At 41.5% G+C, this 16266-nt stretch overlaps 1 protein-coding gene across 2 annotated transcripts; it reads right to left on the bottom strand.

The window, feature by feature from the left end:
* Window positions 1-1071: 1071 nt before the first annotated feature.
* On the bottom strand, window positions 1072-2837 carry LOC133416975 (homeobox protein OTX2-like). Of its 2 annotated transcripts, none has more exons than XM_061704365.1 (3): window positions 2735-2837; window positions 2478-2647; window positions 1072-1710 (listed from the first exon to the last, which is right to left on the bottom strand). In XM_061704365.1, exons 1-3 carry the CDS (start codon window positions 2835-2837, stop codon window positions 1072-1074), a joined length of 912 nt encoding a protein of 303 aa, XP_061560349.1. The 2 variants fall into 2 exon arrangements, with proteins under 2 accessions (XP_061560349.1, XP_061560350.1); XM_061704366.1 differs by having other exon boundaries at window positions 2478-2629; window positions 2741-2837.
* Window positions 2838-16266: the final 13429 nt, after the last annotated feature.

Here is a 16266-nt window from a genome sequence, read left to right as displayed (position 1 = left end):
CTTTTTCCCTTGAATTTTTATGACTTTTGTCTCATTTTACAACATTCTCGTAAAATGACTTTTCATACCATTACAGCGTTTTTCTTCATATGACTTAATTCTTTCAACTAACAAACTTTTTTTTTTTCCTCATATAATTGACGTTCTTGCAACTTTAGGACTTTATTTTAGTAATATGACAACTTTTAAGGCACCTTTTCTTTCCCCTAACTTTGCAACTCTATTAATATTACATCTTTATTCTTGTAAAATTGTGACTTCCCTAAGATATGACTGCCTTTTTTTCTTGTAATATGACTTTTTATTTTAACTTGACTTGTTCCCCCAAATTTTGCAACTTTATTCTCATGAAATTTCGACTTTATTCTCGTTTTAATACTCTGACTTTTAACTTGACTTTATTTTTGTAACTATATGACTTTTTCTTTTGACTTGACTTGTTTTCTCTTATTTGAACCTATATTATCCCTTTTCTCATAAATTATGCAAAGGAGTAAAAGTGAAAAAAAAAAAAGCAAAAACAGCAGATGTATGTACACATGCAACTTGGCTCATGTTTGTTCTTTATTATTGCGTGTGTGTTTGGCCTTCTTTGATACAGCTTTACCTGCGTATTTCCCTTTTCAACTATAATAATTTATCATTAAACAATGTAGAAATTCATAGCTGCTTGCAAAAAAATAGCAACAAAAAAGGGAAATTAATCTTGAATAACATTGGGGGGAAACACGTGGATGAAGACAAAAATATGGATAAAGGGCTTGATTGTCTTTTAAGCATTTGTTATAAATTAAGTAGTGCATCCATGTCAGAGGTCTCACACACATCAGCTTTGATCACATTTGGGACTCTTAAGAAGCTTATTAAAACTTCCCCAATTCGTGTTTTTTTTAATTATTATTATTTTTTAAATTTAATCTTCCATGTCCTTGATCAAAGTTTGAGTGTGAAAGCTCAGATGAAAAAAAGAAGAAGAAGAAGAGGAGGCTGCAGTCCTGCTTTGTCCGCCCGAGGTAGAAGAAGTGTCCCCCGGCCGCCTCTGACCCGCTCCTCCGGGGCCTGGAAGTCGGATCACAAAACCTGGAACTTCCACGCCGCCTGCTGCTCTTTGTAATCCAAACAATCCGTGTTGAAGTTGAGCTTCCATGTGGACGAAGCCGTCTGGTCCTTATAGTCCAGGCAGTCCGCGGTGCCTCCGTAGCCGTACGCCGATGCGGAGAGCGACGACGCCGGGCTCAGGTGGCTGGACACCCCGCCGCCGCCGCCGCCGCTCATGGGGCTCATGGCGGAGTTCAGCTGGTGGTGGTGGTGGTGGTGCATCGGCGAGAGGTACGAGCTGCAGTCCATGCCGGACAAGTAGGACGACGAGCCCGTGTAGCCCTGGTTGTAGCCCGATGTGACCTGCGTGTACGTCACCGGGTAGGAGCGCTGCATGCAGGAGGAAGCCGAGGAAGTGGCCATGGGGTCGGGTAGAGGCGAGATGGAAGCCGGGCTCCAGATGGACACCGGCGCCGCCGCGCTGCTCGCGGCCGGCAGAGAGGCGTTGGAGGGCGGCGTGAACTGGCCGCTCGCCCCGCTGTCCGAGCTGGCCTCCCGGACCGGGGAGGCTTTCTTTTTCACCGGCCTCGTGCTGGACGCTTTGCTCGGTGCTCCGCCTTGGCTCTGCTGGGCCTGTTGGCGGTGCTTGGCCCTGCGGTTTTTGAACCATACCTGGAAAACACGAAACCATCATAATCAATATATTACACGCCCCAATTTAAAGATGATGTGACAGCCAAAATCCACAAAATATCATGCAACAAATGTCTATTATGATGAAAAACATTAAAGCCAACTATAAAACAAGATTTAATTCACAAATACTCCGAAATTAAAATGTGTTGTATTTTATGTTTCATATATTTCAGCCATTTTACCCACCATTTTAAAGTCTGAATATGCATAATCTAAAAAGGTAAAAGCCAACCATGCAACCGCAAAACATTTAATACCCCCAAAAGTTACCCCGATGATGATAAATATTTGTTGCATGATGTTTTTCACATAAATCACTTTAAACCTCCCCCCTGCCAATCAAACCCATGTCAACCTCTGCATGTGTTACAGGTGCGTCTCATTAAATTACGATATCGTGAAGCACTTCCATTATTTCAGTAGTTCGTTTCAAAAGTTTTAACATGTAGCTTCTCTACACACACTGAAATATTCTTGATGATTTTGCTTAGCTTGCAGCTAACGAAGCGCCCAAATTCTACCATCCCACCAAATTAGAATATTACAGAAGAAACAAGAAAATGATCTTTGGCATAAATACGAGTTAGGAAATGACCTTGAATAATATATTCTGGTGTAGCCATAGACTTTTTAAACAAAAATGTAATTGAACAACTGAAATAAATGAACTTTAACATCATATTCTACTGTATTGAGGTGCACCCGAAGCTTAAGTTTTCTTGCTGCTCTCCCCCTCGCCTCACCTGCACTCTGGACTCTGGCAGGTTGATCTTCAGGGCCACCTCCTCCCTCATGAAGATGTCCGGGTAGCGGGTCTTGGTGAACAGGTTCTCCAGCACGTCCAGCTGGGCCCGGGTGAAGGTGGTCCTCTCCCGCCTCTGCTTCCTCGGCGTGCCTGCATGCACGCGCGAATGCATATTTACAACTGCAACATCGCATCGATTTTTTTTTGGTTCATTTTTTTTTTTTTTTTTTTTCTCTCTCCCCTAAATTGGTATTTATTTACCTTGGTATCCCACGGAAGGGTGCAGCAGGTCCACCCCAGGGGCGGACAAACTGAGTCCGTTGACCGTGTAGGGGGGCTGCTTCAAGTAGGACATCATGATGGCCACTGGTAACCCGGGGAGGGGAAAAAATACGATCGAACTTTTAAGAAATGTTCAATGCTGCTTTTTTATTTTTTAGTTCCAAGATGACGATGGAGGTGCAGCAACAGAAGAAGTGAGGGTCCCAAACGTGTGCAGGGGCTCTTAAACCCCTAGACCTCCCTCCCCTCCCTCTTTTCCCTCCCAGCTGTCCTGCGCTCAGTCTGTCTGTCTGCGTCCTCACCCCTCCCAAAACACACTCCTCTCCTAAAAACAAAACATTGTCGTTAAAAAATGCACCCCCACTCCCCCCTGGATCCCTCCCCCTCCTCATCAAGCATTAACATATATGCCCACAGGTTAGGCCGCAGCTGATTGGGGGGCCATTTGCAGGGACAAAGCCCACTGTTGACTGATAAGTAACGCTGATAACAATAAGAAGTTGCAAACAAAAGCCGCAAACTGAGCTGCGCCATTCAGATACAATGAAGACCCCCACCCCACTACGCCCCCCTATACCTCGAAATTTCTCTATTTGTTGGCATCAAAAGTCCCGCACATGTCAATGTGGGCCAATTTTGGGGGGCAATAATGAAGAAGCTGGGCTCATTCTGACATCATATCGACTCAAGGCAGCCAAACACCCCCCCTCCTTTACTCAATTGAACCCCCCCCCCCCCCTCCGAGACTCCTTCATCCTCCTCTCCTAATGAATTGCTCCCGGTAATTAGATTTGGAAGGTGAGACTATCGCAAAGTGTTGATTAGGAGGCAGCACTTAATCTCAATCCAAACAAACAGAGATTGACACTTTTTGTTGTTGTTTAAAAAAGTGCACATTGCAGTGGGAGAAGTTCTTTATCTCACTTACAAGCCAAATTCACATTCAATCCTATGTTTTATTTTGAGTACGTCTCGATGTTGTAGTGCTTTCATTTTCCCAGAAAAGCCGCTCCTTTTTAATGTTTGGAACGATTATAAAGCAATACAAATGAGTTATTGTGATTTTTTTTAAATCCAATTTATGTGAAATGCAATAGCTTAATAATAAGGCTCACGTTGCATGTATGAACAATTATATTTTATACACACATATACATTAGAATGTTTCACAACGATAAAACAAGCAATGTGCCTTATGGTTGCATAATGTGCAATAGTCAAATCAAATGACAAGAATCAGTCTGAGTGTGTAAAAATAATCAAACATTGTGCAATAGGCTGCCGTGCTTAATGTGGGAGTTTAAAAAAAATATTTCATGATTGGAAATAATTCCCATTTCATGATTAAAAATAAAATATTGACGTTTTATGCATACTTTTACCTGCAGAACACATACTGTGTATGTTTTTAGTTGTTGTTTTGGTGAATATTTGTGTATTTTTTTTAATAATAGAGCCAATAACGGACGCTGCAATCTGTCACTTTTTTGGTATTGTACCCTCACCCATACTGCCCCCCCCCCACTCCCCTCCTCCTAAACCACCGGTTGCTCCACATCCGTTCAATACTAATCATTATAAATACCAGTCTTTAATTATTATTGGCTTGCTGAAAGGAGCGCACTTTTTTTTTTTTTTTTTTTTTTTGGGCGTTAATCCGGGTGGCACGCGTTGGCTTGATGAGGGGGACGCCGTGCAGCTGAGTGGTGGCTGGGGGGCACGTGATATACAATACAGTATCTACAGTGGATAGAAAAGGTCTACACACCCCAAATGCCAGGTGTTTGTCATTAAAAAAAAAAAAAAAAAAGCTGAGCTGTAAAATATATCTAAAAATGTCAGGAAAAGCTTACTAGAACATCGGAACTTTATTTGAGGTGAATCAGAGGCACTTAAAATGGTGGCAGGTCTGTGTTGACTCCCATTTAATGTGAATTTGAATGTGATTGGTTGATTCTGAACATAGTCACATCCTCACTTATGACAGGGTGTGCACACTTGTGCAACCACATTAGCTCAACTTTATTTTCCTAACATGGTATAGTACTAAAATGGTATCAACTTTTTGTTTTCTTTTCTCCCCCAGTTGAGTCAGCAAGTTATACGTCACATTAATGGTGGATAAAGTTTTGAAATGATTGACTGTCTGATTCCTATCACAAAACCTGGCATTTGATAGGGGTGTGCAGACTTTTTATATTCACTGCATATGGATTTATATGCACAGTGAGCTATATATATATATATATATATATATATATATATATATATACTCTGCTTCCCTCATTTTTGCATCAGCACACCCCAAGACAAAGAGTGGCATTGTGTCGATCACACCAGCTGACTGCCAGACAGCACACACACCCAACCCCCCCCCCCCCCCACACACACACACACACACACACAAACACCCCCAATATGCACCATAACAACCGACACATGCACCGTTTTTTTTTTTTTTTTTTTTTTTTTTTTTTAAACCACTACTATTATGAATCTGTCTGCAAATACTCAGGGTCCTTTTATATAAATGTCTGTGTTTTGCAATTCCAACTATAGAGAACATTTTAAAACTAAAGTCCACCGGCCATAGAAGCACAAAAAGATCATTAAAAACGAATCAAAGGCTCACTTTGAAGGAGGAACAACTCTTCGCAACATTAAATGTAGTAGTACAAAAATAAAAATATGGATAGTTGGTGCTGATGAGTCGATCATATATGGCAGCAGAATTTAATATAGTTATATTTGTCGCCCCCCCCCCCCCCCCCCCCACAGATATTGATTATTAGTCTAATGCTTAACTGCCATTAATTATTATTTTTTTACTTTTACTCTTCACTGGTACAAAGTCACTTAACATCTCCTGATTGGTTCTTGTTTTTAATTACTCTGTAGCTGCTTTTTGCATGCACTGTAAAAACTTACTTTTGCCACTTGATTTTAATTAGCAGGGATTTAAATATATTTAAAAAAAATTAAAAGTCCAATACCTTGTTTGAATTGTCAATATTTTAAATATACATCATGTGTTCTAAATGTATTATAAAGATAGCCTATTATATACAATTAAATTTGATATTCAATATTATAGCTTGTTTGCTTTTTTTCTGCATTCAAATTTAAAAATGTTCTTTTCTAAATGTATTAAACATGCTTATCTTGCTTATCCTTCTCATTATTCAAAATATTTATTTACTATATTTGTAATTTTTTGTAGCTTGTTTATTTATTTTTCCAGTATTCTTTATTCTAAATTCTTTGTATTATTAAAATAGCCTAGACAAATTTGTGCTTGCGGTGCATGATTGAAAAGAGGTAAACTGACTTAATTTCCACCTCCTCGAAAATGATTAAATAATACTGTATATGTTTAACACATTTTAGTCGTGATGTATATGTTCAGACTAAGTAATTGCAAATGACTTTTTTTTTTCCAGTGTGGAATTTGTTGTTAGTGTTTTATAATTGTTATTTAAAACGATCAATGTACTATATTTCTATCTCTCACCCCCCCCCCCCCCCCCCCCCCCAAATCAAGGTCTACAATCTAACTGATTGTATCCCTATAATGAAGTCTAACTAGTCGTATTAGTTGTAGTAAACATGGGCGACATCCTGGTGCATGTATTCATGTGTTTTTATTTCAACTTGTGCTCCATTAAGCGCTTGAATGCCTTTTTGCCTGCAGGGGCGTCAACACTGCAAAGTTTCCGAAAAGAAACCACGCCTCCTCAATTAGCTCCCCGCGTGGACTCCGCCTTCCTCCGCCTTCCTCCTCCTCCTCCCCCACCCTCCTCATCCTCCACGCACACACTCACTGGAAAAGAAACAACTCCATTCAATTAGAACCAAATCAACTTTTACACTTACCTCAATGGTGATGCGTTCAAGGGCCTCCCCCTCTGGTTGCTGGATTCCAGTTTTCTGCCCGCTAAGCGGTTAGTGAGCACTTGACGATGCTGACTATTTATGCAGAGCCAAAGAGAGCGAGAGACTTTTCGGAGCCAATAGAAAAGCACCGTTAGCTTGATGATGCAATACCTTATTGACTATTGTCTACATTTAAATACAGAAATTCTGCCCTTTCTGCCAATTCTTCGTGTTTACAAAGTATTGATGGCTTGTTAACCATTTTTATATATATTTGTAATTATTAAAAAAAAACAACATAACTACTAAAAATGCCTTGACAAAATGAATTTTCGTCTTTCTTATTCAGCTTGTTAAACATCATCCTGACAGCTGTTTCTATTTTCACCCTCATTACAAAATTATAAACAGTATAAAAATACAGTTTACACCTCTTGTTTATATTGCAATATTAAAAATATATAATGTATATATTTGATATTTAATATTTATGGTAAATATAACAACTTACACTGTAAATCGAAACTAGTATCGTTTTTAATGTTAAATTGACTGGTTTAAAAGTACAATAACCAAATATATGATTTCCTATTAGCTTAGCATGTCAAAGGAATTTTGAAAATAAAACCTTTGACTAAAACTTCTGCCGACGTTAGTTTTTTAATTCCACATTGATATGCAGTATAGCTTTCAGGCAGGGGTGGGCAACCTATGGCACGTGGTCCATAAATACAGCCCTCCAGAGCATTTAATGCCATTTCAAAAACAAAGAAACTCAAATAAAAGAACATTTACGCCACAAATGCTTATCATATGTAATTATAAACATTATAGTTCAGTTGACCCCCTCTGTGCGTTGTGCTTATTTCCGTCTCCTTGTACCTGACCTGGGGTCATATTGATTATTGCCAATCAAAATGAACAGTTTTTGGTGTTTTTTTTTCCCCCCAGAATTTTGGTGCCCAGCCCCTCCCTCCATGTTCTCCGTGGCATCCTCCCCCAAAGGCGGACAGCAAAGCTCGGAAACAAGCTGTGCAGGTTTGAGAAGTAATTATTACGGATATTTTTTTTTAAGCCTCAAATCAACAGAAAACATTTTAACAACAGACACAGACTCATTGCGCTGTGTTCCATTACAGCCCCTTTAATGCGGGTAAACCTGAAAACATGAACTCCAGGATACCCTTTTTTTTATTTACTCCACCAGGGGGCGCAAATTTCCCTTACAAACACTAATGATTGACATGTCATGCCATTACAGTGGTAGCAATCCATTTTTTGGATTGCCCCCGAGCAATGCTGCCCTGTGCGGCCGCACATAACGCACGATGGCAGAAACTGCCACTGCTCACACATCTGAGACTTTTTATTTTTTTTGGACGTCCATGAGAGTTAACGCAGTCTAAAAGCAGTATTTATTTCGAATCATGTCCTAAAACAGCACTAACCAAAGAGCTGTCTTCCCTTCTGCTCCGTCAGCCATCTTGTCAGCTCCCCGCTGAGCGCTTTCATCTCCAGTTGTATTATATATAATTCATGGAGGGGGAAGAGAGCTCGCAGCGCCCGGGGGGAGCGTTTTTCAGCTAAACGGGCAGCCGCGCTTGTCAAAGAAAAGGTAAAAGATCTTGTTAACGCGTCTGTCTAACCTGCCTGCGAGCCAATTGACGGAGTCATGCTCTCAATCTCGGTAGATTCAAGGGACGGAGAGTGTACCTAATGAAGTGGCCAGGGTGTCGAGGTCAAATCGGTGACTCGGCCCACACGGTCGTTTCCATCTGTCCCACGCGTACAACTGTACGGCACATGAGTTTTCTGGTGCCGTCTGCACATGAGATGCGCACTGATAGATTTGTTGATAGTCATCAGGGCCGTGGCCGTATCGATAATGCCGCAAAAGAAACGACGCGAGCGCGCTTTTGGGTATTGATTTGTTTTGCGTTATTGGAAAGACTCTTAGACGGCAGCAGGGGTTTGAAAAAACAAATGAAGTCATTTTTTGGGGGCCATGGAAATCATGCAAGGAGCTAGCGTCTTTGCCAGTGGACACGTGATCAATAAGCTACACCAAATGCGCACTGCATTAAAAAGCTAGGTGACACTTAAAGATTAAATCACTGTAATAAATTGTCCCATGTCGTGTCCCGTTCCGGCATAAAAAACGCATACAGATCTACTATACTGCATGACTAGGACAGATTAATTGTAATACTTTAAAATGAATAGAATATATGAGAAAAATATAGTCTATATATTAATATCAGGTAAGGTTTAGGGAGTGTAACACTGTAAACAAATAGAGGACAGTGCAGCAAAGCCTCAGGCTGGTAAACATCACTTTCCTGAAAACAATCAAATATTTGATTGTACACACTGTTTTGTTTATTTTAGCATCTTTTATTTAGAGAATTGAATACCACAAATTTGCTTTCAAAATATAGATATATTTTATGCTATTAATAAAAACCAAGGTCCTGTACGGATCGAAGTGGGATTTTTTTTTGGGTGTACCGTTACACCCCTCGTGATTATATGGCAATGACGTACGGTACTAGTGAATGTCCTCTGTTTCTCCAGACTAGCATTTTTTTCCACATTTCGACTGAAACTAATGTTTTTTTTTTTGCTTTTGTTTTTTTAAAAACAAAGACATTTTGTGTTTTCAGCCAAAACCACACAATTCTTTGAACATTTCCCGTGACTTTATTGTATAAGCGCCCCCCCCCCCCGAAAGCCAACACCTCGCTAATGACGTTGTCAGCTAAAGACTTGCTAGCAAACTGTGAGGGATAATCTCATGCTGAGCGCTCGACGATAGATGCTAATTGTTGCTATCTGTTCAATTGTGACACACTGCTCCTCAAATGAGTTTTCTGTTACACCACTCACAAAAAGGTATTGGGCTTTCAAATATCAGGGTGAACCTAAGATGCACAATTGACCGTCTGTATTTGACCTTCTGTCACCCTTTGAAAGCACATATCCATCTGTTCAACATTTTAGTACTTTTTGCACAATTTGCTGTTCTCTAACAAGAAGCTGAAAAGCAAAATTCACAATAGGGGTTTGCTCCACGAATGGAACAATACTTAAAATATTTAATATTTCAATCCTGCTTCAAATGGAATTGGTATTTAAACAATCCTCGTCATCATGCTGACATCATGAGACCAAGAAGACCACTGACAGTTTATTAACAATTGCCCGCCATCAAAAAGGAATTGGAAACTGATTTTTCACAAAGTGTCATCAGCAGCTTGCAACAGAGAAACAGAGAGACTGGAAGAGTCACAGAAAGGCATTGTAGTGGACATCCTTGGAAATTTTCATGGGTCAACACCTGTTATGAATTTTGTTACAGAACAAGTTGAACAAAAAGTGCAAAATCATTAAACAGTTGCTCATGTGGGTTCAAAATTTTCATAAAGTCGAATTAAGTTCCTCTGTAAAGGTTATAGTGCATTTAAGGTTAATCCTGAAACTTCACCTGAAAACTGAATACAGTGGTACCCCAGCCCAATTTACGAGGTTCTTCTTCAAGTTCCATGCTGTCACGTAATTGTTTTGAACCCAGATTATCTAATTTATGCAGTAAATTCTCTGTTATCATGTTCTATAAAATACAGTGCTATTTCTCTGAAAAACATCAGGGGAAAAATGTGGTTTTCTGGGGCGCTAGAACTCATCCATGGCATTTTAATTCATTTCAAGTGTGAAAATGGATTTGACACAAGTAAATCGAGCTTGGTCATGAAAAAAATTTCACTGTAGGGTCAAGGTACCACTGTATCTCTTTTTGTCAGTTAGTATTTTGCACCTGTCTGACAGTATTTTTGCTTATTTCTGGATATCCACTCTCCAGTTTGCAGTTTAGCGGGGGGTTGCATTTCTTGTCCCTGCTGGTAGCTCGTTAACCCGCCCCCGCCCCCCGCTCTCTAGTGCAGGCCAAGCGAGGAGGCTTCATACCTGGGCGTCGGTCAGCAGGGACCAGCCCCCACCGGGAGCCCCGGAGCTCCCGGTGGGCTCGGGGAGGAGGCGAGGCGGGCCCAACAAAAACACAACCAGGCATCCGCACGGTAAACAGCCCACCTACTGGCTGCCAGCATCTGGGCTGCAGCACACACACGGTTGCCCATTCACATTCTGATGACGCTAAACAATGCGCCACAAACACCGAGTTTGTCTGCTTTCCCTTTTAAGAAAGATGAATTCAATGCCTGTATGAATTAAAAGTACAGTAAACCCTCAATACTACACTTCAAGTAATGCCCCCCCCCCCCCTTGCAGTGATGTTAGATACCTCATAATCAGAGATTTTAATTGGCCCAAAGCGAAGGTAGGGAGGAGTAATTGGTGCATAATGTTAGTTTTCCTGGCAGCCATATTCAGGTTTGTACTTTTTTTTTTTTTTTTTTTTTTTTTTTTTTAAGTGATACATAATTTCTTGCAAATTATTTTGTGGCGTTATAGCTCGTGGACCCCTGGGGCTCACCCTAACCCAGTTTGAGAACCACTGGACTGGAGTATAAAGTGAATCCATTTTCAATTGACTGCCACTGTTGTTACACTTTTCTTTCTTTTCTGGGTAAATTTGCTCTCTCCTCTCTCTCTCTCTTTGCTTCTGTTTTTTGTGTGTGTCTGCCTTCTTTTTATCCTTTTTAATTAGAGGGGCCTATTGGGCCACCGAACCAAGGACCTTAATCCCCAACTGACCAACAATGCAAAAAAGCCAGCCTTTGAACAGCCGACCTGCTACCCCCCTACCATCCTCCTCCTCTACCAATTGCTGCTCTGCTGGAACACTCCTCCACGGCTCCAACTGTCGGGAAAAGTAGCTTCTCTTCCTTCGTCGTCTCTTTTGAGGTATGGCACAAAGCAATTAAGTGCGTGAAAGAGCATTTCGAGGGCGCGCCAGGGTTCTGGTAAAGCTCTCAGTCCAAGTCTGAGGTCACCCAAGAAATTATGACCAAATATTTGAATGGCGAGGAGTGTCCCACATATTTCCGGATAAAGCATAACCGGCATTTATAATAGAAATGGCATTCCTTGAGCCTTGGCATATTTTATTTTTACTGTGGTGTTCCTCAGGAGTCAGTCCAAAGTCCCTTTTTGTTTACAGTATTTCTACCTGCTTCCTCTTTGATAAGTCAAACATACCTACTTGGCTTTACACTCTGCTCACTATTGACACTTTTCCATTGGCAAAACCAGGTAGTAAGAGGTACTATTTCTAGTACTTGGTCAATCGAGAGTCCAAGCATTCAATGCCAATGGGTGGTGTGATCGTTTGAGTAGCCGTCATTGTAACTTTTTTTGTTCAAAGGTCGTTGCTCCGCTAGAGAAGAAACACTTTTCCTCCGTACCATAGAGGTACTGTCCATTCTGCTCGCTGTTGAAAGGGTTGTACATATTCAAAAGGAGCATAGAGAAAAATCAGTCTGAAATGTACGCACAACCCCGAAGATAAAGATAAACTGGCAGAACTCAAATTGTTTTGAGTAATGAAATACATGTCAACATTGCTGATACTGTCTGGGTGACTCCACCTATCGAAGTACAAAATAATCCAATTATATATAAATATATATGTAATTTAATATTTTTCATCTATTTGACGTTCATGTACTATTTAAAAAGATAAATCAGAAGTGACTCACCAGTTACCAGGGCAAGTCACCAGCCTAGTAAGTTTAGTGTTTTCCACCACCTTGGATTCTTTTTTCACCATCTTGACAGTCATCCAAATTGGGCACCGTACAAAAGTCTTCATGTGTGCGCGACACTCTGACAAAATGGGGTTTTGTGGTCATGAATGCTAATGATAACAATTCACCGCCTGAGCTAATTTTCCTGTAATTTTGCTGATTATCTGCCAACAACAAATTGCGGCGCACAATGGGTGCGCCGACACTTTCAACCTCACCACCCAAAATGTGGACAAAGACAAACCAATAACCAACCGCTTGTTTTTTTATTTGTTTTTTTTTTTATTAAACATTGGGAGTGCTGGCTCGACTCTCCCTCACGCCAAAATGCTTGCTAATCACAGCCACCAATATTTCCATAGCAAGCAATTAGCATCTCTCTTTCATGTGGCAAAATGGCTGAGGAGCGTCAGCACAGCTGCAAAACACGCACCGAGAATAAAAGAGCAATTAAGACGTCGGGTGAGCGGTGGACACAAGACGAGGCGGTCTGCAACCGTGTGATTTGCGGCTTGCCTGGCCCCGGTAATTAGCCCCGTCATTGTGAGATAATGGACTTGGCCGCTCTTCCTTCTTTTCCCCGACTCGGCCCACGAGGAGGTTGAGGGCCGCAAATGTGCTGCTTGGCATCTGACAGGAGACATGCCTGTTTTCAAACAAACAGATATTAAATAGGGGTGGGTCAAAATGTCGTCCGCTATGTCTCGTGATTGTTATCACTCGCAGTACCATATCGATGTTCAGTACTTCCAGAAAGTATTCAGAGAGCTTCACATTTTTTCACTTCTTTTAAGTCCACGGGAATAGAAACTCTAATTGTTTGTATCTTGCAACCTTAGGTAGGTGCAGCTCCTCTTTGTTGCTACTGCCTGCTAGCACAATGAATACATGTTTAAGTAGTTATTTTCAAATTGTATTTATTTATTTGCTTTTTGTCTACCTACTCCAAGTTTCCCTTCCTCACTTACATATTCCTACTGAATTTCTTCCACTGCAGGGGGGTCTGTGGTTTACAATGCCGTTTTTTTTTTTTAACTAGGTTAGATGAATATCATTCCTAAATTTCCACTCTTGTGGTTTATCAGCGTTTTAGTGAACCCTGAATCGTAAGCTTTGGCTAAATCTATGTAATACGGGTAATTCGATGAAGCAGTTTTTTCCTGCAGTGAGGCAAAATCCTGTTGACTATTCAGGGATTGAATCATCCAACGGTAATGCCATTAGACCAGTGCCACGGATTCCTCGGCAAATGCTGTTTAATTGCCAGTAACCAGCCATTGTCTGGTGACGGCTACACACTACGCAAGTGGCGGCGACGGCGGGATGTGTATGTTGGGGTGGTGGTGTTGGGAGCGGAATGTGTGTGGAAAAAGATGGCCCCTTCGGCTTGAGCCAATCGCCATTGAGACACAGATTTATGATGGGGCTGGCAAAGTAGCAGAGGCACTGGCTTAACCAAAGTCTTCAAGAGTCTAAATGCAGAGTTACTCTTAGGCCTTTTATCACGGGATTTGCACGACAATGCGATTTCGAAAGGGGGGGGTGGGTTGTCTATTCAAGATTTTTTTTTCCCCCTTCGTATTTGATGGTTTGCAAGGATCAAGCCTCGTCTCTCACGTTTATTAGGGCGCAAAGCGACTGTTGCTGTTGTAATCGCCATGTTTATATTTGGCTTTAAGTCGAGAAATCTCCCGCCACAATAGCCCGATGAATGAAAAGTGTTGGAGCCTTTTGTCAATAAAACTGATTGCGTCCTTTTACTGGTCGATCAAAATGGTGTCAGTTTAATGAGAGTTTGAAACCGAGGCCTGCAGTGGAGGACGCAGATTGGAAGTGAGAGGTGTGTCGGTCCTCCATTGTGACGGGCTGGCCGGGAGACGGCCGATGCTGCCAGGACAGACGCTGATTGGCTTTGACAGCGTGGCGAAGCTTTTCTTTTTGGTCTTTTTTTTAATTTCCAAAAAGTAAAAAAAAAAGCCTTTTTTTTTTTTTTTTTTTTAATATGAAGTACCCCAGCGCTCCATTCACTCCCCCACTGCTTCTGTTGTGCTCGCTTCTTTTTGTTCCACTGGGGTTTTATGAAAAAAAAGCAGTGGGCTATTTTTGCTTTGTTTCTGTAGATTCAAAACTCAATGACTTTTTGTTCATGCTAATGAGGTCAAACATATCCATCTCTAAAGACGACGTTTTAAAAGTCCTTACAGCCTGAGGCGACCATCACATTTAGGCCTTGTGTCACCTTTCAATTGTTTTTGGTAACTTCCCTAGAAAGAGTCAACAAAGTAAAGCCCTGGATGTTTTGGCTCCGATTGTGAGGACCCAGGTATAGATACAAGAGACCGACTGGGGGGGAAAGGCTACTGGTCGGGCAGGGTTGAAACGATTCCGGTGCCGAGTCCAGGCAGGCGGGAAACGAGATCTGAAGCAGGTGTGGAAGGAATGAGGACAGGAGGCAAGCTGAGAATAAAAATGAAATCGGGGCCGAATTAGCGGTCAGGAATTCAGACTTGAAATCTTCTTGGTGGCTGGTTGCAACAAACTTGATGAGTGGTATCGATCTGGTTGATGTGGTTGAGTCCAAGACTGGAATCCACTGCTTTAGACCAAAATGGCTCCAAACCTGTTCAATTTCAGGCATGGGTCCTTTTTCGTGTGTCCTGTTATGATCGATGTTTCTGCCCAATTTCATGTCAATCAGTGAAACTGGCATCATTGGCTAAATGTTTTCTTAATTTTTTTTCTTACACTTTGGCCGAGAGGTGAGGTAAACCTTGAAGTGGTCGGCAGCCAATTGCAGGACAATTTAATCTTCAATTCTTTGAATTTTTACATGTCAAAGTAAAATATCAATTTGCAGCTTATAAAACATGGCAAGGTTTGCAGAAAGATGTTTTATCGCACACGTGCTAAAAGCTCAGCGAAACATAAACAGAAGGCACAACTATGTCATAGGAAGCCATTAATAAGTGCACATGTACGAGCCTGATTCAGACATCAACAAATCCACTTAAATGTGGTATATAAAGGCTTTGAAACAATATCATTTATGTTCCGGAGGATAAATCTCATTTGTTGTGTCTTTGTCAAATCCCTTTGCTGTAAAATTTGAACATAGACAACAAAGATACTTTAACCTTTAGCGCTTAGCATAAATGTTTGCTAACCTTGGTCAAAAATCTATGTGCCAACATCCTCAAATGCTGCTATCAATTAGATTTGACATCTCTTTCATGTCCTTTTGTGCATAGACACTGTGTATATTCATGGATTTGAGTATTTTAGGGATTAACGTGAGAAGGCCAGGAGTCAATGAAAAGACTTTTGGGGTGCGAGCGAGCGCCATGTAGACTCGGCTAAGCTAACTGACCATTTCCTCCTCTGAACTGCAAAGGGGTATTTGTTTTCCAGGCCAGAAGGCACAATTTGGTATGATTCAAAATGTGTTTCAATCCAAGTTGAATAACAAACAGTGCGGGATTCCTGGAGTAAAATGTTTCTATGAAGGAGGATACGGGTGGTAGGTGGAGTATCTTTTTTTTACGGAGCGATTAATCTGCGGTGCCAGGCACCCGAGGAGAGCGCCAACCTCTCGACGGGCTTTTAACGGCGGGGCTAATGACGAGTTTGATATGTACCTTTATCGCCATGCCCTTCGATGATTGCACCGTTTCATTAGACATGTCTGCCTCATATCTCACTTTGCACCAGAGCAAACTGTGAAGGGATTAATTTTATGATAGACCCCCTACCTTCCCCTTGCCTCCCTCCCCTCCCCTCAGCTCCCAGCTCCTCGCCAGGCACCCGGGAGGAATAGCGCCTTTGTCGCCCTGCCGTTTTTTCTGAGTTGAGGAACAAGAGGAGTTTAATCCTCATTGTCCGGGAGACCGCTGAGGGTGAGAGGGGGTCCTGCGGCTGTAAAATGATCCAACT

This window comes from Phycodurus eques, chromosome 18 (genome assembly GCF_024500275.1).
Source record: "Phycodurus eques isolate BA_2022a chromosome 18, UOR_Pequ_1.1, whole genome shotgun sequence".
Classification (NCBI taxonomy): domain Eukaryota; kingdom Metazoa; phylum Chordata; class Actinopteri; order Syngnathiformes; family Syngnathidae; genus Phycodurus; species Phycodurus eques.
The sequence above is the reverse complement of the archived record's forward strand: the minus strand, read 5'-3'. Positions and strand labels throughout refer to the sequence as shown.